The sequence below is a fragment of the Amblyomma americanum genome, chromosome 7 (genome assembly GCF_052857255.1).
Source record: "Amblyomma americanum isolate KBUSLIRL-KWMA chromosome 7, ASM5285725v1, whole genome shotgun sequence".
Lineage (NCBI taxonomy): Eukaryota > Metazoa > Arthropoda > Arachnida > Ixodida > Ixodidae > Amblyomma > Amblyomma americanum.
The window spans coordinates 9,082,120-9,107,026 of record NC_135503.1 but is presented as its reverse complement, the minus strand read 5'-3'; the positions used below and the strand labels follow the sequence as shown (position 1 = coordinate 9,107,026).

The following is a 24,907-nucleotide window of genomic DNA, read 5'->3' as shown; positions in this document are numbered from 1 at the left end:
AGCACAAGGGGCCCTTTTCTGTACCGACAAAGGCCCCCAGTTTTTTTTTGCACCAATTCTAGTTCCACTTGTTTGCCAGCACACATCAGGGAGGCCAGTTGCATGTTGAATATACATGTGCTGTACGCCTCTAGTGCGAGGAAAAGCTGGTCATCCAAAGACATACACACACAAAGAATCAAGTATGGTCAGTGCGTGAATGATGTCAGTTGAGGTGCTAACTTCAATATATTTTAACAGGCCTACATCCGAGGACCACCTTAGCAGGTCCTCAGCAGTTGATGACCCTAGATCATCTTCAAAGAACTAACTGAACCATGCAGATTTTGTCACAGGTTTTCCTTTCAGTCTTTCTTCATTGACAAAAGACACTGCTTCCACATTCAGATTACTACTTCGTACAAGCATATAGTTTTTGTAATAATGTATGTGAAGTCCTTGTTACCAACAGAAAACGAGCTTTGAGCAAATTAGCAACACACTGAATTGTTTTTCCTTTTTTGACAAAGCCACTGCGGTGGCTCAGTGGTTATGGTGCTCGGCTGCTGACCCGAAAGACTAGAGTTCGATCCCGGCCACAGCGGCCGCCTTTCGATAGAGGCGAAATGCTAGAGAGGTCTGTGCACTGTGCGATGTCAGTGCAAAAGAACCCCAGGTGGCTGAAATTATCTGCAGTCCTCCACTACGGCGTCCCTCGTGGCCAGAGTCTCTTCGGGACATTAAACCACATAAAACCATAAGCCTTTTTTGAAATTTTGTGCAAGCTGTGAAGCAGAAGGGTATTAGTCTGGGCTAGCCGGTACATTTCGCACCGACAAACGCCTGTGTCTGTCCACTCCTTTAGTCCAGTCTTTTTGCTCTGTACCTTTTCCTGCGAAGATGTGAAGGCTTGTGCAAAATGACAAATTGACAACAGGCATGCGCTCACCCTTTTCCTGCTTCTCATCCAGTCAAGAACATATCTCTGGCAAGGATTTAATTCCAGACTTGGTGTCAAGATGTTTTCAATTACTCTCCAGAATACGAATCACCCTGCACGGTGTTTTTGACCATCTGTGAAAGTAATCTATGCAACAGCACAGGCACTGTGTGCCATCCCAGCACTTGTGTTCTGAGGATGCATGGTTTCAGCACAGCATAACTGCAAGCAGGAGTGAATCATAAATGTGAAGCACAACTTTACAAATGTGCACAATTCCACAGAAATAAAAAGCGCAGTGACAGACTGTTTCCAGGACACTCTTTCTTGCTGCAGTGATATAGGGTGTATTCATGTGATGTAACAGGCACCATTTGTTGTCCATGGCGTAAATTCAGCAGCGCAGGCAGAGCAGGAGAAAATAATTCCATTAGACATGCGTGCGGCCTTTAGCAGTGCTCCAACGACAACAAAATGGCAGCCACTGTGATGTCTGTGAATACTGGATTTCAGTGTTTAGTTCTATAATGTTAATGCACACATACATGACAGTGCAAACATTAAATGAATTATGTCATGACCACTCTTCAGGGAGAGAGAACTTTGCGACGGGAAAAGCAGAGAGGGTAGGATTGATGAAAACTGCCCTACATTCTGTGTTGTAGTTGAAAGGAGTAAAAAAAAGAAAGTTAGATGCAGAAAGGATAAATAGAGGGCTTTTTATTAAACTTTTTATGCAGCACAGAACTTGAATGCTGCTTATGAATGGGCCGTTCTATGAGATGGCAAAGAACGTAATACTGGCTACCAATCAGTCTTTCATAGGCATGCAGGAAAGCCCATGTCACATGGTGGAGTGCAATTTTGCTCGGAAAGCCAGGCTTCAGAGATAGCAACACTTGATAATATCAAACCAAAATGGTGCCACCTGTTATTGCAGACCTTTGCTCTTGTTAGGAGCCTTGTCTTCAATAACTGTGCTTCTCAACTAAATGTATTACAAGAAAATAACTCATCATTGTCAAAGCAACTAAAGGAAAGGCACCAGAGGAAAAATAATCAAAATATTGAAGGAATTAAGTAGGAAATGGCAGTGCAAAGTTATTTTAACCAGCCTTCATTAATTACCGGTACCACTCAGGTGTGCTTAACAGCACATGCTAACTGCTAGTGTGAAGTTTTTCAGTGCCCTTTGTCTAAATCCAGCAGTCACAGTTTATGAAACTACCAGTAGAAAAACATTCAGATTCTGCCTGGGTTCAGGGTTGACTTATCTGATCCACAGATTCCTGAATGCAGAACGCTTTGAACCCCTAGGTCATGATTAAAGCACCTATTTTTCTGTGATTGTGCAAATAATCATGGATTTTAGAGTTTTTCGCAGAATCATGGATGCTTGTAGGAACACTAGAATGATGGGGATCTGATGAATTTATTCTGAATTCTCTCGAAGGTGGCATCTGGTAATGAAGTTCTGCTGATGCTTTGACGTGCTTGCTCTGGCCCCATTCACTCTAGCAGGCAAAAGCATCGAGTGTATGCGGCTCTGGAAGCAACGCGTGCTTATATGGGATCAGTCACCCGGGGTATGACACAGGGCCTCTCTTCATTAAACAAATCAGTGATCATTTTAATTAGTGCTTTTCTGGTATAAATACTAATTCGAAGGGAGTAACTTCCAGTTGTGCCCTAGACTAAAATGCTGCCTGTCGCAAGTTTTTGCCATAACGCACTAGTATTAAATTGTTGTACATTAAATTTGACTGGATGAGCTTACCGAAGTATTGCCTGAAAAAATATTTAAGTGCACAAAATTGCAACAGAAGATGAACAAGAACAACATGACTATCACGTGCTTGAGAAATTTGCTGATTATTAGAAGAGATGCATAAAAAGCATGAACAAGGACATGGAGTTTATAATTTTTCTTGCACTGGGATGCTGAACAAACTTTTCACTGCACTTTTAGTTAATATGAATAAATAACTTCAAGCAGATTTTATGAAGCATTCAGAAAGGTAGGAAGTTTTGCGTAGCTATTAAATGCCCCAACTTGGTATGTCACAAAAGAAAAAAAGCAAGCTTACGCTTGCAATAAATCAAGCATGCCACCTGCACTTTCTGTGTCAGTATTAATCTCAACTCGTGTTTTAAATTTTGCATACATCAAAAATTTGTACATACTAACTAAGCAAACTTACAAATCACTCCCAAAGTAGACAGTAGCGAATTTTGTTTCCGTTTAAATCAGACTGAAGGTAAAGACAGCAAAATGTAAACCTTATACTCAGTGAGATTTTGCATTGCACAAAAACATGTGTAGAAAGGTGCAGTAGACTCAATAGTAGGCACAGTTACAGTAGCAGGAGAAATAAAAGTATAAGTACTAGGCATAGACTCAATTAAGCTTAGTATTTGAACTTTTCCTACAGTCCAAAACAATGGCGGACAAAATCATGGGCACCACTGTGTAGCTGTTGGGACTGTTGCTGCAGACCACTGCTGCTGGCAAATTTTACTTCAAACGATGGGCTGCGATAACTTGGAATTTGTCACGGGTGAGGCTTTTTGTTCTGCTCTTCCTCGGTCCCTGTATTCCCCTAACCAGCCGGCTTTTTCTTATCTTCTGCCTTGTCTTCTCCAGTTGCCTTCTTTCCTTCTTCCTTACTTGAGCTGGATTTTGCATCCTTGTGCTGCCCAGGTTTTCCGCCAGCATGGTCTCCTGCCTTCGCCTTTCCGGCAGGTCTGGGGTCATCTATGAACGAGTCGCCCTCTGATTCATCGGGAGACAGCAACTTTTTGATGCCCAGCGACTTCTGCTTCTGCATAGGTCCATTATAGAACAGCATGCGTGCCCTGTTATAGCCCAGAGGATGCCGTGGGTAAAATGGTCCTGCATGATAGCTAGGGTAGCTCGGTCCAAATGCGTATGGGCCTGCCGGAGGTTGTCCGGGGAATGGGGCATTGTTAGCAGACCCATAGGTTGAGCTGTAGGGAGAGCTGTGCAGACTGAACAGTGGCTGCACTACTGGTTGGATGATTGGGATGCTGCTACTTTTGTTAGCCAAGAACGAAGACACTGAGCCTCTGCGCTCCTCGTCGTGAAGCGGCCTTCGTCCAACGTCCTCGTCTCGCTTCGAGAATACGCTGATGTCATTCCATGAACTTGCGCCTGCACCTCTCTCGCTCTTCACGCCTTGTGAGCCTCTCTTGGAGCTCAGGTGGCTTTCATATGTCTCTTCGTTCCCATCTTGTGTGCCAGTCTTACTCTTAATAACACTGTCACTGGCGGACTTGATGGGAGCGTGGGAAGATGGTTCATTCAGCACTGGGACAGCCTGTACAGTTGTTTCTGAGGGTTGCAACTCATCCTTGGAAGTAGATGGCAAAGGCTTGCTGACTGGTGTGGCTGCCTTCTTACTGGTAACGGAAGCGGAAGATTGTGCTTTGCTCGGTGTACTAGTCACTCCAGGCTTTTTGTCTTTCTCTGGGGATGAGGGAGACTGTGCTTTGCTCGGTGGACTTGTCACTCCCTGCTTTCTGTCTTTTTCTGGGGAGGAGGAGGACTGTGCCTTACTTAGTGAACTTATTGCTCCTGGTTTTTTGTCTTTTTCTGGGGATGGAGGAGACTGTGCTTTGATCGGTGGACTTGTCACTCCCTGCTTTCTGTCTTTTTCTGGAGAGGAGGAGGACTGTGCCTTACTTAGTGAACTTATTGCTCCTGGTTTTTTGTCTTTTTCTGGGGATGAGGTGGACTGCGCTATGCTTGGAGAACTTACTGCTCCTTGATTTTTGTTTTTTTCTAGGGTGGCATCTGCTGTGACTTTTCCTTTGCCTTTGCTGTCACTGGCAGCTGCTTGACCCTTCTTGGGCAGCATCTTTTCTTTATTTTGCTTCTCAGTCCCAGCTTGGCCTAACGGGATGGTTGAGGTACTTGTGGACATCTTGGCTTTGCTGTCCCCTGAAGAAACAAGCCACTCCCGTCATGCGTCAGGTAAATTTGCTGAAAAGCTACAAAAAAAACCTCATGGCTGCTTTCCCATTTATGTGATGCAGTAATGAAAATGAGCCTCGCTCAGCCAAAGCATTTATTACGCTCAACTTTGAGGCAATCCTTAAATCAGCACCACTGCTCTTTTAGAACTACAAGATGATGTCATTTTTTTGACACACACTGGATCGGTCAGTGCACAAGCTTTTGAAGAGACAAAAGAGGACTAGCCTAATGCAAGTGCCGCCACTTTACAGCAATCTATGCTTACTAAAATATAATTAAAAATAAACAACTACAAGAACACTTGCTAGCAGAACACCACAAACTGTGTATAAACTGCAATGCACTCCTTTCACATTTAAAAGAGAAGAAATATGCACATGAGCTTTTCTAAAGCTGAAAAACACACTCCAACATCTTTTTATGAATTGTAGCAACATAGCATAGTGGACGAGTTGGTATTGCATCTTGAAAGAACAAAATAGTGCAACTAAAACGAAGGACTAGGGAAAGGAAAGACACGTATAAGCGCTGAACTAACAACTGGCTGTTAGTAAAAAAAAACATAGTTAAATATCTAACCACCGCGGGACAAGCTCATGTAATCTTCAAAAAATAAAAACGTTCAAATGATAACTCATATGCTGATTCGTAAACATCTACAGGCATTCATCTCGTTCCAAAAGTCCTATCTCGCGCTTTGTCAAGGCCACGGAAGTGCTGCTCACACACGAGTCTGCTCCTTGGAAGATGTGATACGCCTCTACAATTTCCTGCAAAAGTTGGTCTATGTACCAATACAACGCAACAGTGTTGTCGAAATATGAAGTGCATTGGCAGGCTTTTCAATGTGTGACCATTTTCGATGAACTGGATCCTCCAAATGATTTTTCATGCATTAATACAAAAACCTCACTATATGACAGGCTGCTGATCATGGTAACTGTGGAAATGCGTAAAGGAGCAGTGGATTACTCTTTGAACTGTGCATTTCACTGTGTGACTAGTTTATTTTTTCATTACCATTATATTAGTGGAGATGGAAACTGTGCAAAACTATTACAAGGAACACAAGAGAAATAAACTTATCAGGTGAAACAGTTACTAAACCTCCAAAGTTTATTATTAAAATTGTCGCAATGAAAACATTGAGGATAAATCACTTCCAATTATGCATTTGCAAGAATATTTCAGTTTTACATAAAGCAATCTCATGTTTCTATGAAACCCTTTTCACGTGGTAAGTGTGGAAAAGCCTATTCTGTATAATTTACTGAAACACAAATTAGTGCTTTCTAATGAAAGAAATCAGAGTGCAAATAAACAGAATGAAGTTTTTAGTTGATGCTCGAGAAAAAAAAAATTATTTACTTGAAGAATACTTTTTTGATATACAAGGCTTGTCTATTAATTAATGTGACTGCATTTTTATCCATTTGACCAAACAGGAATGGCTGAGCATGAAAGCTTGAGTGGAGACCTTGAACCTGCGTGAACGTGCACGACAGACAGCAGTGCCGGCTGTTTAGCTGACTGTTATTTGTCCTTTGAACCAGTTGCGCAGTATGTCATTTGCTCAAAAGATGTCAAGCACCTAAAAATTTTTATTCAGTAACATTCAAACTCATCACACCTGCAACGAAAAGGACTGTCATCACTGTTTTGAACTGGTGACAGTGTAGCCTAGCCTCTGGGATCTGCGAAAAAAAAATAAACATGTGGATGCACTGATCTACTTTCAAAATTGGCTGGTAATGGCGACACCTCTATTTCATTTTTTTTTGCTTTTTCTAGCTTATGAAAGGTCCAGGTTCAGTGAAGATAACCCTTTTGTCGTTAGAACGTTAAGCGAACTTCCACTGATCCTCAGTGCCCAAATAAAAAAAAATTGCATGTTTCATGCACAGTGTTGGCACAAAAAGTTCATTCAAGGATGTGACAATGTGGAAGACACACTGAATCCTGTGGATGACCTTCCTCTTCCAAAAATAAAAAAAAAACACTGAAAAGTTGACCAGGTCTTTCAAAAAGACCCGCTACTGAGCATTGTACACGATTGTAAGTCGACCTATTTTTTTTTTAAATTTGAAAATACGAAGTGGGGGGAGTCGGCCAACAAACGAAACGAGACTTACAAGCAAGATATCAGGCATGCTACAGCGTGGTTGCATTTTTGCTGCGCGGCTCCGTCGCATCGCTCTTGGTGATGGCCTTGAGCAGCTGCTATGTCAACGCGCAAAACTGGCATCCACTCCCCGCGCGTGCGGGCGGCGGCTGATGGTGGCTATCGGTAAACAGCAAAGTGGCACCCCACACGTGGATGCTGAGTGCGGTTGCTGATAAGCGGCGGCGGCCCGATACCGCAATCGTGTTGTACGGGAAGCTCTAACGTTCCAACACGAGTTCTCTTTTTACTTTCAAATGCGCACTCGGCACTCAAGGGAGCGTTGATAGTTCATGGAAGGGCCACTGTTCCAATCGAGGCGGCCCACTCGGAACGGCAGCGGTGCCAGGGAGTGTCGGAAGCCACCGGGAGAGCCGGCGCCATTCACGTGTAGTTTTTCTTTGGCTCTGTCGCATTTGACTACTGCTGGCCGCGTTTCACAAGTCTTTAATGTAGTGCTTCGTCAATCATCATTTGTGCTCCAGGTCCGGTAAGCGACTGGCGCTCGTTCACGGCTACATTCAAGATGGCTGCCATTTTTTACGCCGAAGAAACAAACAGCCACGCGCCGGGCCATAAGTTCAGTGTTTGCAACGGGTGATACAGGTGTGGTAGCTGCAGCGAGGAAAATTTTCAGCTGTTCCACACGATGTCATGATGTGGCTGTTTGCGAAGTGCGGGATTTCACTGGACGACGACGTTAGAACGACTTGCTGCGGGACAGCAGCAGCAATCACGACGGCAGCGCTAGTGAGGATGATGGCGCAAGTGTGGACGAGTAGTTCAGTGACTAATACATTTTCGTTTTGGCATATGGCCACGGGCACGCCCGCGTGCGGCTGGCGATAAACGGCGGCCGCTGGATAATGCTATCACGTTCAACTAACTATTCAAGGCCAAGCTTAAACAACCTCGAAAGTTTTTTTTTATTTTTCGGAAATGTGATCCGGGGGGGGCCCGACTTACATTCAAATCGACTTACAATCATGTAAATACGGTAACTGAAGGCTGTGAACACTGACATCGCATGCAGTGTGCAGAAAATTTTGCGAAAGGATCTCGAAATGAGGAAATTCAGCATTCGCTAAGGTTCTCACATCAGAGCAGAAAGAATGCCACAAGAAAATCCACATTGACATTCTGCAGCAACTTTAAGTGGCCCCAACCCTTTTTAAAAACATCACCCCTCTTGACGAATCACCTTCCAGTATGATCTTGAAATGAAACGGCTGTCCGTGCACTGGAAAGCACCATCAAAAATAATGTACATCTAATTACACTTAAGTAAAGTTGAGTTATCGTTTCAGTCTCATTATTTAATGGACAGACTTTGTACAGTACAACCTTTTTAATTTGAACTCACCTAATTTGTGCTTCTGGTTCATTAGTACTGACGCTTTCATCCTATCAGCAGCACCTGCACTGAGAGGCGCCTGACAGGGGGCTGCCGCCAATTCAAACAAATTTCCACCCACCCTTGGTTTCGACTTTCAGTGCCTGGGGTAGAATACTGGTGTCCCTGCTGCACTCAACTAATATTCATTTTGTTTAAAAAAAAAACTGAATGGGTGCAAATCAGCGATGTAAGCAAGCATAGATTCCACTTTAAAGCTACTGCAGTGGCTCAGTGGGTAGGGCACTTGACTACTCAGCCAGAAGACCTGAGTTCAATCCCGCCCAGTGGCCGTTTTTCGATGGAAGCAGTGGAAGCCGCAAGTCAAGAACCCCAGGTGGTCTAAATTAATATAGGCCTCCACTACGGTGCCCCTGAGTTAATGAGTTACTTCGAGATGTTAAGCCCCACAATTCACAAATCCTACAATTTGCTTTATGTGGGCAAGCACATAGAGTGAAGGGGAAGCACTGCTATTAATAATTGTCAACCACAAATAGTGAGGAAGAGTGGGGAGAGGTGCCCTGTGTGTCCGGTGAGTTGCTCACCGGCAGGCTTCTTATCAGCAGGTGGTTCTTCGGATGGAGGCCCTGTGCTTTTCCCAGCATCCCGTCGCTGCTCCTCATCAGAGGCCGGCCTACATTGCAGAGACAAGTCTGTCTAGGCATTTGCATCCTTGTTCCGTTTATTCGCCCGTATTCATTCATTCACTAGCATACAACTTTGAGTTAACAGAGAAAAAAACAGAGGGCTGCTTTTGGACGTTTATTATTTCCTGATCTCATTCATTAACTGATTGACAAGTTTACTAGCATGGCAAATCGGACACCTTAGTGACGACATCCTCATGCCGATATTTCCTGACATGCAAAATAGATCTGCCCAGGGCACATATAGGATGAATAAAGAGGGCTCTATCTACATGCTGGCAGAGCAGCAGGTCCATTAATTATTATACTAATTTACATCGGTGTACTCCATGGCTGTTTTCAGGTCCCAGTGCAGTACAGCTTAGAATTAACAGTAGTATGTATATCACATAGCACGAGTTGTGAACAAGGTAGATTGCACATGAGCAAAAGGTCACTCATAACATGCACAGAATTACAACAGTGGCTCTACAACACTAAATCAGTGCCATAAATTTAGTTGATAAATAGCTGAAAATCATAAGGAGCTTTGATTGAACCATAAAATGGCAGCAAGATGTAATAATGCCAAATGATAAAGTTTGCTTTGTGTTGTCAGTTTGTAGTACCATAGTTAGGTACCTTAAAAAGTTGAACATAAGCAGTGTAAGAAGAGACTAAACATTGCTACCATTTTTCTGCCGTTGACACATCCCTGTACAAAGGGGTGATGCATGTACACAAAACAAAGCTCGATTTCTGGCAACATTTGTGAGCAATATATGTCATGCAACTATCAGGTATGCAGTGCAGAATACAAGCGCTGATGTGTGAAGATGCGCATGCGATTTTTCACTGTAAACATGCTACGCACATGGTAAGCATTGCAAGAAAACCTGCAACACACAAATAGGAACTACCTGTGACCCAGCCACTGCAAGTATTTATCAGCAATATTTAAGTCCTGTTTAAAAACCCCCAATCAGCTTGGGCCACACAATTTTTTATCCTACACTGCTTAAATCAGAGCCAGCCAATTAGGTGCACACACAAAGCACACTCACGGTGCCCAAGGGTAGCAGCGTTGCCAAATGCGGTTACAGAGCTCTTGGCCATCTCCAAAATTGGGGACAGTGGTGCAGGGGTCGTTTACACCGAGGAACAATGGATACAGCAGGTGAAAGTAGATGGTGGTCACACCATTGGTGTTGGTCGGTGCCAAACACCATGTCAGGAACAGCAGCTGCAAGGTTTACCGCACTTATTTGATCAGAGTTGATGTCACCTCTCAACAATAATAAACGAAGAAACAGCTAGGAGATAGAATGGTGCTGCAACAAAAACTTTAGTCAATTCATTTTCAATTCATATATGCCAGCACTCACTGCATGTTCACTTATTCATATTTGCCTGGTTTACATTGCACTGCTTTAGCAAGTGATAATAAACCAACTACCCTGAGCCAAAGCACTGACTCGGTTTACATGCGTCACAGGGACTGCTGCTGTTAACAATGTCAATACCAACACTGGCTATGAAGAGATAGTCCTACAACTAGTTTTGAGGCCACTTGTACATTAAAAAGCAGCCAGTAATACTTGAGCACATGACATACAAGCTTTAAGACAGAAAACGTCAAACATGAAGTGAACCAAAGTGAACTGATGCAAGCAAAACATGAATACATATAATATTATTTTTAAATATAGATATTGTCTTTTATCAAGTTTGCTTTAATTAACATGCACTAATATACCAGCAAGCAGGATAGTTGACAACACAAAGGCACTCCACCAAGCTTCATCATCTCTCTAGCTGCACTATTAAAGAAAGGTGGCTTACACCATTCATGCCTGTAAACACTTCCCTGCTTTCAGTTGCCTGTACCCTTTGTGCCATTAGAATGTTGATCTCACGCCCGGCTGGTTTCCTTGTTTGAAATGTAAGGCAAAGGCTTTTACGAGAGCATCAAAAAAAAGGGAAAGATCAAATAAAAAACCGAGGATTCCTCACCTTACATGCAAATGAATGTATGGCAGCAGCTGGCCTAATGCATGACAGTGTGCTCATGAAAGTGAGCCTACATTGCATACAGAACACTCAGCAAGGGCACATTTCACACCACTGGATAGAACTGCAGCAGTAATGCATGCACCTTTCCTTTCTTCATAGCCTCCCCATCCTCACAATGGTAAGTATGATCGTACTTGATTGGCTAAGCGCACAGTCTGCAGCCTGAACAACAGTTACTACTTCTTTCTCTCTCCTCGTAACATTCCTTTTCTCAAAACACTAAGTACAGCTGATCGAGAAGTCGTGGAAGACTTTTCATGACAGTTCATGCCCCTTTCTTCCGCTCATAACCTTCTCCTTTAAGTGCAAGTGAGATCAAGTTCCCAAATGCCACCTCACATTTCCTCTTTTCATAATTTAGCTTTGGACAATGACCAAGTTTTTCACCCCCAACAACAGTTCCCATATCTCATTGTAAGCAATAAAAAGACGAAAACCAATGAAAGCACTGCACATGTTGATCTGGGCATGCCTGTTTAGCTTTAAGGTTGGTGGTAATGCCAAGACAAGAATATCCCAAAAAGCAAACAAAACGCACCTTTTGGCAAAAGGTATTTTAGAACTAGCTTTGCATAGCAGTAGATGCTGAGAAATAATGAAACCCTTTATGCTTGCCTTGAACAGCCAGAACAGTGGGAAGTGCTCCCGAATCTGGTCATTGAAGTGGTCCATCATGCCAAACAAGCCAAAGATGACCCAGAAGACAATCCACCGGCTGTCGTCATTCTTGGTGGAATTTTCTATGTTGTGGAAGCTGGAACAATAAAATAGAAATACTCCATGTATTCTGCAAACAAGAAAGCTTGGATAAGTAGCATAGTTATGCATACGTGAGCTGCATGACAGTATCGCATGGTGATGAGCAATAACTACATGACAGAGGGGTTACTGAATATTTAGTGCTTGGTGGCACTTGTAAAAGGCTCACATACCACAGATATACTTAAAATCTTGAGCATCAAACAGAAAAACAGCATAACCTATGTACATCACCTCTGCTGATTAGTAATTTTGTCATGCATTAAGTACTCCCCTAATGCATGCAATATGCACAAAAAAGTGGCTGCACTGAAAGTTTTCACCGTAAAAGCTTTAATAGGACATCTTTTGAAAATTATTCCATCTGAATTCTGGACTTGAGAAATATCCGAGTGCTCAATTCGCACATGTTGACAAGCAGAATGTGAGTGCTGTCAACATGTGCGACTCAGCATGTCAACATGCGCAAATTGAGCAATGAGATTGTCAACATGTCATGGCTGTGTGAAATAGTACCCAGCCGGAGGTAACAATACTACCCTTTTATCATGATTTATTGAAGACAGTGTTTCATTCAATAGGATAACTATTCTAAATCTGGCAAAAGCTTTAAGTCATCACTTCATTCCTTTTATGTGATTTTGGGTGATGCAAAAATTTGTAGCAGTTCAGCATCTGTCTCTTTTGTCGGCTGCAGTCATTTCGCTTTCTCCGGCACTCTCAAGTTGCTCTGCAGTGAAATAATGACTGCTCCAGCTTATTTCAGAGCGCAAAAACTTCCACTGATGTCACTTAGGACATCGCAAAGACCCGGTCACTTCCAAGCCATGTTTGGTCTGTCAGAAAGTGTGATGAATTTATCAGTTCATTATTACAAATGTTTTTTTTTTTTCTGTAAATCAAAACAACTATGAAAATCAGTGATGCAAAAATCTGGTGATTGGCATTCATCCATGAACAAATAGTGAGAGACAGAGCCAAAGGGGAGGAAAAAAACATGCCTGTTATACCGTGCAAAACAGTACATCGTGTTGACCAGTGGGTGGTAGAACAAGCATAATAGAAGACAAGAAACCTTTCTAAAAATTTAAAAGGCAAAGAGAAATTTTTTTCTGCTGAAACGGCTTGATTTCTTCAGTGCTCATGTTAAAATTAGAGCTTGTTAGGTGGCCAGCACAATAGCATAATGCCAATTTAGCAAGCTGAATGACTTGAAAACGTTTACAGCCAAATATTTTAAAGGAACAGTTTGTAGGTAAAGTTTAACACCCTGAATGAAGGGTTCCAGATGAATTTACTCAGAATAAATCAACAAGGTAGATGAGTATCAGCTTGTAAAAACTGACTACACCTCAGCGGTTTCTTTTTGACATTCAAACCTATAAAATCCTGTCATGACTTTTCAATTCAGCTAGGCACTTTCTTGGTGCGACAGCTCAGCAGTTTAGAAATGAGCTGTTGAGAGGAGAACAACAATGAAACGGGGGCTTACGAAGAGTAGGCAGCGATGACATAAATGACGAGGTTGCAGACAAACGGTGCATTCTGGCCAGTGACCATGTAGACGCACAGCAGTGTGACCATGACTGGAGGTGGTAGCCACAGCGAAAGGTGGAAGACAATGTTCGTCTTCAGGAGGGTACCAGAACAGACAAAAGCTTTAGCTGCCTCTGACTTGCATAACGAGGCTTCTGGATGCTACACTGAGCAAGCCATACGTAACCACCACCAAGCCTCCAGTAGTCACAATATTAGAATATTGATATACAAAAAAATTCTGTCTTCCTCAGTCAGAAAATAGATTATGAGAAGCAGTAGAGAGCTCTGGCTTTATTTTCCCTTTCTGAAGGTACTCAGCGTATATACATTCAGAATTCAGTTTGTAGTTTTCCATCATCACACAATTAGCTGTCGCCGAATCTTGCATGCCATCAAGCTTAGTAGAGGATACCTTGACAATTTCAGCAATTACAACTGGATTGAGATGAGTGCCTTCAGCAAATGTCTGTTGCTAATGGATGTCCTATTCGCAGGGAAAGTTTCTGTGATGCCTGTTCTCGAAAAACAATAAACTGCAACGCTTCCTCGTGACATGCTCACCTGGTATTGTTAGCGGATAGAGAAAGTAAGTTCCTTCATACCATCAGACATTTCAGATGACCGGCTTAGGTGATGGTGTCAAAATAGATTTTTTACTGCACACTTACATCCTGTAAACTTTTGCTGCTGACAGTACAGCGGTTAGCCTCAGCCTAAGCTGTCTGTTCCAAAAAGTTGATCAACTGGACCAATGCCTAGTGTGCCAAAGGCGCCAAGTGTTGCTAATATTCAATTTTCTACAACAGACCTGCTGTTATACTCACATGTGGATTAGTTTTATCATTTCATAACACCAAAGAGCAAAAGCAATTTTGCATCAGAGTTTTTTCTAAGGCAATTTCTTGTTAACTGGCTTTAATGAACGTATCGTATCATGCCATACATTCTTTCCACACGTAGTCAGCTTTATGCTTACTATATTACATAAAGTTCACTAACTAGCTCGATGCCTAGTGCAGCAGTCTAGCTCCAGAGGCAAGCAAGAATGAGAGACACAGAAAAGGGACAATAATAGTCAAATCTGAACCGATGTCCCATTTCTGTAGTTACTCACTGATGAACAGGGTGGACCTCCTCTGCCCCGTCTGCCATTCGAGCATGCCGAAGATGCTCTGCAGCCGTGGCCCCACCTCATGCAGACCCTGCTCCAGGGCAGCCAAAAGTGAGGCCACATCCTCGCTCACGGCTGGCCGCTGCATCCTCCTCAGCCTGGGGACCCAGATGGTGCGTGGCTTGTTCATCCGGCCCCTCTCAGGTGACGCGGTCAGCCTCCTCAGGCCCCGCAGGGGCTCGGAGAGCCATGTCCCCTCCGTGCCGCTCTTCATCTTCTTTTTTGTCCACCACCTTGAGGCCCCTCATGGCATTTGCACTTCCTTGTCTTCCTCTTTCCCTCAATACAGATCCGATATTTTGCACTCGAGGCTTTTGTTGGATGTCAAACAATGAAAAATGAGGAAAAGATGATGTGGTCCCTGTGTCCAAGCGATCATCGTTCCCTCCTTGATTATATTAGATCAGCCAAGCCTTTTTCATTTATTTAAGCATCCTCATCATCCCTCATTTCATAACTTTTATGTCCTGTGGCAATAAACATCGCATAAAAAAAAATGCTAAAATATTTCAGACTGCCTTCCAGAATTTGTTCTCTGAATTTCTGCATTCACTAGTTGGGCTGCTTCTTTTCACCTCCCTCCACAAGTATTTCCTACTATTTCCAACTGCTTGGGCTATCACTGAAGGTTTCTAAATTTATTGTGAGTTATCACTACTCATTACTGCATCAGCAACAGGACTGCTATTTACAAACACACTGAGGCTTTCGTAAGGCTAGACTGCTATGAGTACAGCCAATACCTTTTTTTTTTTTGTATCATTTTAAAATTCGTGAAACATTTGTTTTTCTCCTTTCTTGAATTTCACACTACTGCACCTTTGTTCCTCTTTTCTCCTTGCTTCTCAAGGGGTTTAATTTCCCTCCCCAAGACCCACCACCTTTGCAGGCATATGTCATTTCTTTGACTGTACAAGACCAACAGACCCAGTCGCACCTGCCCAGAGCGCATGAGTCGTATGATGTAAAGCAAAGACTGCAGCACTTCACCATATGTGTTGGATCCTGCAGACAATACTTATGTAAGTGCAGCCATACGAATATAGAGGCCACATAGACTTGAGAGAGTCATGCCACATATTGTGCAGCTACTGTCAGATTTCAATATTTTTATTATGGAAATTATCCATGCGGCATAACTGCTAGGTGCACTAGGTTAAGCTAGGTGAGGGTCATAAGAATCACTTATGAAAGAATGGAAGGAGTGTCAAATCGTGGCAGCTCTAGACAGGTAATATTGGGTTCGTACATCCGAACTGTGCATGTTTACTGCTGAAGTTTTATTTGTGGAAGATGCGGGGGCCCATTTACAATGTGCCCACACACATTAATGATTATGATAATGATCAACGGGTGATCACAGTGGGGCTTGGAGCAGGCCTAAAAAGAGAATTCCACAAAAATTTGGTAAGTTGTTCTATATTTTGTGCTCATATTTTGCGCCACAAAAGTTCAAGGCATTGTTTGGTTCTTTCCACTGCCCCACTAGCGTTGCTGTGATCGTTCGTGGCCAAATGTTGCCAAGAATGAGGACTTCAGACTTTCTGTAAAAACTTGTTGTGCATTTATTTCCTATCACAGCCTTTGCTTTGAGACATCAAGAACCATTATGTGAAAGTCCTGAAGATGCACTGAGAAAAAGGCAGTTTAGGGTAGTAAATGCCGACAGCAGCACAAATTCAGTGCAACACCACAGACATGGTTTGAATCATGTCAGCCAGATACCCCACTATTATCCATTTATGAAATAATGCTTTGTTTATACAAGCAGCAGTTATTTCATGCTTCTTGCCTTTAGTCGTAATAATGGTAATCCTGAATGTTAATGTACTACACTGCTGATCACTATAAGCAGCAATGGCAATGGCTTCTTGCCTTTAGTCATAATAAGTGTGTGTAACAACTAGAGTGAAATGGCAAAATGCACACTTTGCTACAAGAAGTACAAAGTTAATACACTCAATCTTAGATAATTGAACCTGTAAGGAAAAAATGTCTAAAAATTTGCTTTAATAATGCACAGTACAAATTAAGGGAAGCATTTTTAATACACTTGTTGCTCACCGGAACAAAACCTTAAGTTTGAATGAACCAGAAGTTTTAATTAAGTTAGTTTGAGTTATTAATACCCCATAGTAACAGATTTATGCTCTGCTGTGCTCCAATGCTCTGCTGTGTCCCAAAAGAAACGGTGCCATGAATGGCACCACTCCATGTTCCTCGACACTCTGATATATCCGTGAGTGCATGTTTTTTTTTTTTCATTTGCATTTCTCATCTATCAAGAAGTGATAACCTCATGCAAGTATTCCCATCCCTTATAGCACAGTTCAGCTGCAAACCCTGAATGAAACAGTTTCTCTGCTTTTCTTTTTCTCATAATTACACCACCAGAAGCCATGCGTGGCATCAGACTGCAATGGTTAAGCAGCAAAATACCACAGCCATAGACACTGAAGCAGGCAACAGCAAAAGTTGCATGTGGCCTGTGAAGGATGTCGTAATGGAAGGATTAATAGTGACTGTCTTGGATTTTTTTAATATACACGTACAATCAACAGCGCAGAGGTGCTTTTGCATTTAATATGGCAATTCCGACAGAGATTCAAAACCGAAACCTCCAGCTCAGCAGTTGAACATAAAAGCCACTGAACCACTGCAGTGGGTAGCACACCATTGAGCACGGCATAACACAGCTACAGCTAAAGGCTATGAATACAGTTACAGCTAAAGGCTATAAATCCCTTGGTTTGCATGCAAAAATACACCATACATCAGAGTGAATTTGGTCTCTACTTGCCTATTTGTTTCCTACAAAAGTTTCTTGAGGATAAATTGTTGGGCAACAGCAACACTACTGTCAACTTCGCTTCCTAGTGCAGACAGCTAATCACAAGTTTAGGTGACACTTCTGTTGCCACAAGTGCAAATCTTAGGGGCAATCATTTGAAACATAAATAAGTTAATAATTGCAACATACACCATCATAAGACTATGTGATCTCTGCACACTGATTTGTGTACATAAAAACCAGTCTTTAGGACACCAGGCAATGAAGAGGTCATCCTCACTACGCTTTATTAAAACAGATTCTTCAGAATCGGCAAAAAGTGCGGATGTGAGGCTTCGATGGCACAAACGATTTGATGAAGTGCCACTGTCTATTACTTTCCGATTACAGCAAGATGATACAACACAATCCGGCCAAACATATCTGTGCTTGTGCGAAATACTATCCGCAATCTCTTGATCGGTGCGTTGAGCTGCAATGGAAAAGTTTACTCTCGTCAAGGAAGACATTTCGGAAAAGAAGGAAAAAATCTGGTGCTCCCAATATAAAAAGGATATCTGCAATGCATTGTTGTCTTCAGGAAAAATGTCAGCACACGTAGTGGTGTCAGAACTGGCATCTACTGCTTCGATCTGCACTTCTTTTCCAGCGAATCCGCCTTGGAACTGAAGGTGCACCTCGGAAGGCGTGACAGGATTAGTGAAATCCAAGGACACCCACTGGGGAGTTCCCTGCAATAACTTGCGTCAGCAGTGCCCATAACTGAGCAAAGATTTTGAAACGACAAGAATGAGGACCTTTATTTGTACCTGGTCCGAGTTCCAGCAAGTACCACTGTTTCCATCAGTAAGGTACCTTTTGCCAAAGTTTGTAGCATCTCTGTTGAGCACCGAGCTGACTCTGTAATAAAGCATTTACATTTTAATGTTTGGCTTATGGTTTATGGGGGTTTAATGCCCCAAAGCGACTCGGGCTATGAGGGCCGCCACAGTGAAGGGCTCCGGAAATTTCGACCACCTGGGGTTCTTTAATGTGCACTGACACCGCACAGTACACTGGCCTCTAGAATTTCGTCTATATCGAAATTTGACCGCCCAATTCGTATTAAAACATGAGTCGCATATAGAAGTAGAAAGGGCAAGAGCAGCATGCCTCCTCCGCACTTATGAGCGGCGACGTAGTGGAAGGCTTCGGGTCAATGTCGACCACCTGGGGAACGTGAACTGACATCACACAGCCATAGCCTCCTCTATGACACATAGGCTATGACACAGCACATGGGCGTTCTCGCACTTCGTGGCCGGCACAGCCGGCCTATGTGGCTGCCGGGATTCGATCCTGAGACCTAAGGCGCAGCAATCAGCTAAACCACCGCGGTGGGTCTTTCTTTGAGTTCGTTTGCGCTTGTGTACTTCGATGCGACTGTGCACGCGTCACGTCGTAGTATGAGCAGTGTGAGTTGCCGCTGTCAAACGCGATAAATATGGGCACGTCACTCAGCAAGCGCGAACGAAAGCACGGTGTCTTACCGAATCTTTGTGTCTTCAGCAATCAATTTAGCCATTCCCACTCATTCACTGCTGTTTCAGAGAAGCTACAAGCGCTACAAGCACTATTATTCAAGTGCTACATGCACTAAAAGTACTTGTGTTCGGTGAAACTGCTTTGCAAGTTGAGCGGTTGCCGACGTCTGCTATAAAATACAAAAATAAGCAACTTTGCATTATATAATTTACATAAAAAAATATAGTAGAAAATTATAAATCATAAGGTAGGTTGTAGGAAAACTTGCTGAGCTTTAGTGGGTTTTCTAGAAGGTAACTTGCCTTTTCGAGCCAAGTCACACACCTGACAGATCCAAATCCAGATGCAAGAAACGTGGAAACGTGCTCATAGTGTATGTACCAGTAGTGATGTAAAACTGGCATACGTATGACTTTGTTCTCTTCGAAATATTCAAATAGTGGTTAACCATGGATGTCCGACGTAGAAAGCCGTGGCGCAAAGGACATCTAGGCAAACGTCGGCGAGCTAAGGACAGTGATGAGCAGGCTTATGAGAAAGTTCCCCGCCGGAGCACGGCCAAAGATGACACAAGCGTGCGTATGCTCCTTCCAGTAAAAACGAAGCATGGCATCGTGCAGAAGACCCAAGTCTTGACCAGAGAAGACAACCCTGTTTCAGACGAAGAGCAGCAGGACCGATCTGATTCTGAAGGTTACGAAGATGAGCAGGCAGAGTCGCTGCACGCCGCGAAAGTACTGCCTGAGTTAAAAGTCCCGCGCACGCCCGTGAAATCGTTGTCCGAGAAATACCGGCAGCTCCAAGATGTCAAGCAGAAGATTGGCTCCCTAGCAAGCGCCATCGTGGAAGATCCGCAGGACAAGGTTGGACATCTCAAGGAGTTGGTAGCTTTACTTCGCGACGGAGCTCCCGGCGTTTCGCACATCGTGCAACGACTAGCGGCGCTCACGCTGCTTGAAGTGTTCAGAGACGTCGTTCCAGGTTACGCGATCACGACGCCCACTGCCCAGGGTAGCGGACCTAAGCAGCGCCTCAAAAAGGAGACGCGAGCCCTGGTAGGTTACGAGGAAGCGTTGCTGCGTTACTACGGCCAGTACGTGGGATGTCTGCGGAAAATACTGGCGCGACACCTGAGGCGTCTCAAGGCTCCGCAGAATGCGCTGCGTCTGCGACTTTCCACAGCACTGGCGCAGGTGGCAGCTCGCTGTGTGTGCGGCCTGCTCCTGGCGCACCCTCACTTTAACCTGCACGGCCAGCTGATCGAGCTGGCCGTCCACTGCCTTGGCAGTGCCGATGAAAAGATGTCGCTGACAGCATGCCAGGCGCTGCGTTACCTGTACCGCCAGGACAGGCTGGGAGAGAGCACACTGGAGGCAGTCAAGAGGACCAAGGCCCTTCTGAAGGCCAGGGGGCTGCAGGCAAGTGTGGTGCCACTTTGGTCACGGTTCAATACTGCTATGAAGTCCAAAGTGCTCAGGGGAACTTCCCAGGGTGTAGTAAATTTGTAATAGAGGAGTTATTACTCATTAACATCCACCTAATTGCATTAGCATCCACCTTGCTTTCAGAGTGGCTAGGGCAATCTTTTATTATAGTACCACTACTCGTGTTTCTGTAAACAATGCTCATCCACTCGAGTTCTTCCATGATGCTTGATTGAAACCTTTCGAAACCTGAAAAGCTTAGCCGAATGTACCAGTGTCAGGGTAATTTTCTTTGGTTACTCATAACTTGGCTAAGGTATGCGTAATCAGCAACACGGAACTTGAATGTTCCTGGCTGGGTTCCTTTTTCCCAGTGTCAAACATTACAATGGGAAGACAAAGCACTGCTTGAAGTAACTGCTCTAAAAATCATAACTGTACAAAGAATTGATGTGATGGCCACATTTCTCTGTACTATAACTCGTGCATGCAAGTTGTGCCAATGCCAAAAAATTTGTTGCAGCGACGGTTCTGACATTGCAAGCTTGGGGCCTTTGTGCTCAAAATAGATATCCTTGTTTTCTATACAACAATAGGTGACATCTCTTAGTGCAGTTACAGTGTGTTAAAAAAAAAGCAACAGCAAATTCGGTATTTTAAAGCATGTTGTAAAGGCACTGCTTATCATGAGTAGATGTTCACGAACGTCTCTGTCCAAAACTCTTTTGTCAGTAATGTAGTCATGTCCGCAGTGATGCATCATTCTTCTGTGATCAGCATTGCACAATTGGATTTAGAGGTAATAAAGCTGCACGCTGCTCTTCACAGTGAAAACAGAGATGCCATTTTGATTAAGCACATCATGCATTCTGCTGACTGGCCTCAACATCTCCTGGGATACTCCTTTTCCTCTCAGCTGTTATTTGTGGGATATTTGCTTTGTGAAATACAAATGATTTGCTGTCCTCGGACATCCATATATATTTTATACTTTGCATGTTTACTTTGCATGAGCATGGTGTGTATAATGTGCAGCAAGAATGAAACATTGGGCGAATAACCAGTATCTTTGAAGCCACGGAATGTATTCCTTGACTCCAGATATTGCTTGTTTATTTAGTACAGATTGCAATATCCCTGCTAAAATATTGCTAAAGGTTGGCATTTTTTTGTTTTTCGTCCTGTCAGTCTTCATTTCTGTTAAGCTGTTTTTACATTAAATATGAGAAGTCTTAAATGGGTGTTGCCTTCTGGTCTGCAATTATTTCATCAAGAAATGTAACTGGATAATGTGAATTCAAGTGAAATTATGAAGTGTCCTCTTTCCCATGAGTAAATCACTATTTGGTATACCATATTTACTCGAATCTAGGCCCGCCACAATTCTAGGCTGACACCCTAAAGTTGAAGGCCAAATAAACAAAAATATTTTAGATGGAAGCCAGGCAAAAAACAATTGAGTTAAGAACAACAGCAGGGAAAGCAGGAAAATGGCATTTATTTTATATGAACCTGCTCCCGCTGACCTGTTCTTGTCATCGCTGACCTCCTTATCACTCTCCTCTTTGTTCAGCGCACAATCTTCCGTGCCATCAAGTGCATTGGAAATGCTGGACTTTCAGATTGAGCGCACAACCAAGCTTTCTGGGATGTCATCCCAGGCTGTAGCGATCCAGCTAGTTACAACTCCTAGTGACACGTGCTTGATTGCGGCCTGGTGATGTTAGCTCGCACATTTCACTGGCCCCGTGGAATTTAAGCAGACTTCGAATTCGAGAATCCAAGCCGACCTCGGAGTTTCATGTTTTTTTTTTAACTATTGGTTTAGATTCAAATAAATATGGTAGTCCCCACTATGATACAGGGGTATTAGTTTGTCTCGTCCACTTTACTATCTGGACCTGATGCTGTTGGACTTTTGGCAGTTTCTCCAAGATGAAGAAACATTGGGCGAGTACATATGTTTTGTGTCCTATGAGAAGGGCACTAATGCATTGTGCTTTTGATATTATCAGCAGCCACACTTATTCTTAGCTCATGCACAGGCTAGCGCTTAACTATATCGAAGAGTGCTGTTCTCCTAGGAAAGAGGACATTCCAGACTTCCACATGAATGCAGCATCTTTCAGTTCCTCCACTTTTGCAAAGAGTGATAGCTGAGGAAGCAAAACTTATTGAATACCTCTCATAGCAAACACGAAAAAAAGAACTGCCATGTCAGCATAGAAGTTGTACGTTAATGCTGAATATATACGCAATATCTTGGTTATTAATTTGATAATCATGGGAATACTACTGCAGAATTAAAGCACACTGCCTTCACTCTCTGCTTAGATATGGACATATTGTCCACTGCACTGAGCACAATTCTTCATGCAGGAGGCTTAACTTCGCTGCAGGTGCACAGCTGTTTGCAAGCTGTTGGATATAATGCCAAAACTTTTCTGTGCCTGTGACTTCAGGTGTGTGCGTTTTATGATTCCGCAGATAAGCAGATCGTTATATAGCTTAGTGCAATTGCCAATAAGGTGGTTTCCATTGCAGGTGGAGCCCCGTGTCCTCGAACCATTTCTGTCCCTACGCCTGCGGGAGTCTAAGGCAGCAGGCCAGGGCCGCATTGACCTCAAGAAAGTGCGTGAGGGTCTGCAAAAAATGTCCCGGAAAGAGCACCGGCAACACAAGCGCATGCGCCGTCTGGAGGCACAGCTGAGAGAGACAGAGGCAGAGGAGAGCGACGTTCGTAAGGACCGCCTCCAAGGGCAGATATTGCAACAGCTGCTGTGGACATATGCCCATGTTCTCAAACAGGTGCCCAAGAGGCCAGAGTTGAAGCCTCTGCTTCGTCCAGTGTTCAAGGGCCTGGCACAGTATGCGCACTTGGTCAATCTCGACTTCTTGGAGGACATTCTAGACGCGCTTGGCACGCTGCTCAACTTGCTAAGTTCCAGGGACGCCCCCTGCTGCTTGCAGGCTGCATTTGCACTTTTGTCAGGCCAGGGTCAAGCACTGACAGTTGACCCTCAGCGTTTTTACGTGGCACTGTTCCGGTGCCTACTCGAGAGTCCCCCTGCCAGTGCACGGTCACTGCTGCTTTGCTGGCGGCTAATGGTGGTGAACCGTTGTAGGAGCTTATCTGTAGCCCGCCTCAGGGCCCTGTGCAAGCGATTTGCCACAACATGCATCGGTCATGCCAATTCACTCGGCTTGACCCTCTCGCTGGGCATGCTGCTAAGGAGTGAGCCCAAGCTGCAGGGACTGCTTGAGGTGGCCGACTCGCAAACCATCTTCCGTCCCTTTGTGGGAGACCCTGATCATGCAGGCTGTGCTCCCCTCTGGGAACTGCACATGCTAAGGAAGCACTATGACCCATCAGTGGCTGCCATTGCCAAGGCAGTTTCCTCTGCCAATCGCATTCCACCTGCGCTGGCCAGCCTCGACCCTATTCGTGTGGCGGGCAAGCGTATTGATCCACTCGCAGCACTACCATCCCGTGGATCCGAGGCAAAGGTGCAGCACATGGCTGCCAAGGACAAGGCACATAAGCGTGGGCCTCATAAAGGTGGTAGGCACAGTAAGAAGAAAGGCAAATAAATGCGCGTTTTCTATATGTATTTAATCCGTGTAGTCATTCATAAGAAAGTGGTAAATAAATGCGGCACTCTTCCGTTCATCAGTGTCTCTCCGAGCGTCCCATGATGATGTGCCCAGCTCCGCTGAGGGCTGGCCTTTGGGCCTCAGGAGAACAGGGCCAAACACATTTGCTGCAAAAGTTTCACACCACCAGTAAGGTTATGGGCACACAACTTTTGGGCTTATGATGCAGTACACAGTTCATTCGAGGCTCTACAGTTTTAGTCCACCATCTATGATGTCTGCCATTATATATATGCATGCTGGTATTACCTAGCATGCAGAGATGCATTATATCCAGCAATTCAGCAGCCATGACAAAGCAGCTAAAGAATGTCACTGGGACAAGGAGAATTACTTCTGGAATTGCAGCAGACAACACTGCAGCCAAGCAGTAACAAAAGTAATCCATCTTCCGTACAGACTGCTCATAATGGAGGCTATCTGTCCCCTTTTCTCATCTTCCTTTATTTATTGCAGGTGCCCTCTCGGGTAGTTAGGCACCAACTCTGACAATTATGGTTAGTTTTAGGCATTACAGGAAGAAATGGAGAGGGTAGTAGTGGAAGCTAGGAATTTCACAGTGCCATGTTTGCCACCCTTGACTCAGACATGTGGACCAGTTTCCACTCGCGCAGTCCCGCAGTCGTACCATATGCAGGTGCTTGCAGTGTTTAGTTGTACAAAAATGAGAATTGGGTCTGGTTTGCAAGCAAGCGTGTGCACACACAAAGTATAATTTTTCCACAAAACTATCCTGCCTTACTGGCATGCTTTGGGAGACCTGACAAAGTGAGAAAGATATATAGGTAGGGTCAGCAGGAGAAGCTAGTGCAAGTGGGCAACCAAAGGTGAAGGAAGGAGCTTGCACAGTGTGGCAAATGGCACTGCACATTA

At 43.9% G+C, this 24,907-nt stretch overlaps 4 protein-coding genes across 7 annotated transcripts in view; 1 reads left to right on the top strand and 3 right to left on the bottom strand.

The window, feature by feature from the left end:
• Window positions 1-3,374: 3,374 nt before the first annotated feature.
• On the bottom strand, window positions 3,375-14,977 carry LOC144098393 (uncharacterized). Of its 3 annotated transcripts, none has more exons than XM_077630992.1 (6): window positions 14,585-14,977; window positions 13,424-13,517; window positions 11,788-11,926; window positions 10,164-10,342; window positions 9,019-9,107; window positions 3,375-4,880 (listed from the first exon to the last, which is right to left on the bottom strand). In XM_077630992.1, the coding sequence occupies exons 1-6, from the start codon at window positions 14,853-14,855 to the stop codon at window positions 3,520-3,522; spliced, it is 2,133 nt and encodes a 710-aa protein (XP_077487118.1). In that variant the 5' UTR covers window positions 14,856-14,977; the 3' UTR covers window positions 3,375-3,519. The 3 variants fall into 3 exon arrangements, with proteins under 3 accessions (XP_077487118.1, XP_077487120.1, XP_077487121.1); XM_077630994.1 differs by having other exon boundaries at window positions 13,424-13,560; window positions 14,585-14,842; XM_077630995.1 differs by lacking the exon at window positions 13,424-13,517 and having other exon boundaries at window positions 14,585-14,770.
• Window positions 14,978-17,446: 2,469 nt separating this feature from the next.
• On the bottom strand, window positions 17,447-19,128 carry LOC144098404 (nuclear receptor 2C2-associated protein). 2 transcript variants are annotated; one of them, XM_077631012.1, is made up of 4 exons: window positions 18,962-19,123; window positions 18,242-18,332; window positions 17,990-18,163; window positions 17,695-17,919 (listed from the first exon to the last, which is right to left on the bottom strand). In XM_077631012.1, exons 1-4 carry the CDS (start codon window positions 18,994-18,996, stop codon window positions 17,806-17,808), a joined length of 414 nt encoding a protein of 137 aa, XP_077487138.1. In that variant the 5' UTR covers window positions 18,997-19,123; the 3' UTR covers window positions 17,695-17,805. The 2 variants fall into 2 exon arrangements, with proteins under 2 accessions (XP_077487137.1, XP_077487138.1); XM_077631011.1 differs by having other exon boundaries at window positions 17,447-18,163; window positions 18,962-19,128.
• Window positions 19,129-19,275: 147 nt separating this feature from the next.
• On the top strand, window positions 19,276-23,991 carry Noc3 (Nucleolar complex protein 3). The gene is made up of 2 exons (XM_077630996.1): window positions 19,276-20,374; window positions 22,925-23,991. Exons 1-2 carry the CDS (start codon window positions 19,406-19,408, stop codon window positions 23,969-23,971), a joined length of 2,016 nt encoding a protein of 671 aa, XP_077487122.1. The 5' UTR covers window positions 19,276-19,405; the 3' UTR covers window positions 23,972-23,991.
• Window positions 23,975-24,907, bottom strand: part of Ocrl (Oculocerebrorenal syndrome of Lowe) — a 34,738-nt gene continuing 33,805 nt past the window's right edge. The window contains exon 21 of the mRNA XM_077630991.1: window positions 23,975-24,141. Within this exon, the coding sequence (XP_077487117.1) occupies window positions 23,993-24,141 (149 nt within the window). The 3' untranslated portion in view covers window positions 23,975-23,992. The remainder of the gene's footprint in view (window positions 24,142-24,907) is intronic.

Excerpts from the sequence above, each read along its gene's own strand:
- LOC144098393 (XM_077630992.1), bottom strand. The coding sequence starts at position 14,855 with ATGAAGAGCGGCACGGAGGGGACATGGCTCTCCGAGCCCCTGCGGGGC. Across the intron at positions 11,927-13,423 it reads GTCATCGCTGCCTACTCTTC|CTTCCACAACATAGAAAATT; the intron begins GTAAGCCCCCGT and ends TTATTGTTCCAG. Across the intron at positions 9,108-10,163 it reads CGCTGCTACCCTTGGGCACC|GCCGGCCTCTGATGAGGAGC; the intron begins GTGAGTGTGCTT and ends TCTGCAATGTAG.
- LOC144098404 (XM_077631011.1), bottom strand. The coding sequence starts at position 18,996 with ATGGCTAAATTGATTGCTGAAGACACAAAGATTCG. Across the intron at positions 18,333-18,961 it reads GCTGAAGACACAAAGATTCG|AGTCAGCTCGGTGCTCAACA; the intron begins GTAAGACACCGT and ends GCTTTATTACAG. Across the intron at positions 18,164-18,241 it reads CTTGCTGGAACTCGGACCAG|GGAACTCCCCAGTGGGTGTC; the intron begins GTACAAATAAAG and ends AAGTTATTGCAG.
- Noc3 (XM_077630996.1), top strand. The coding sequence starts at position 19,406 with ATGGATGTCCGACGTAGAAAGCCGTGGCGCAAAGGACATCTAGGCAAA. Across the intron at positions 20,375-22,924 it reads TGAAGGCCAGGGGGCTGCAG|GTGGAGCCCCGTGTCCTCGA; the intron begins GCAAGTGTGGTG and ends TTTCCATTGCAG.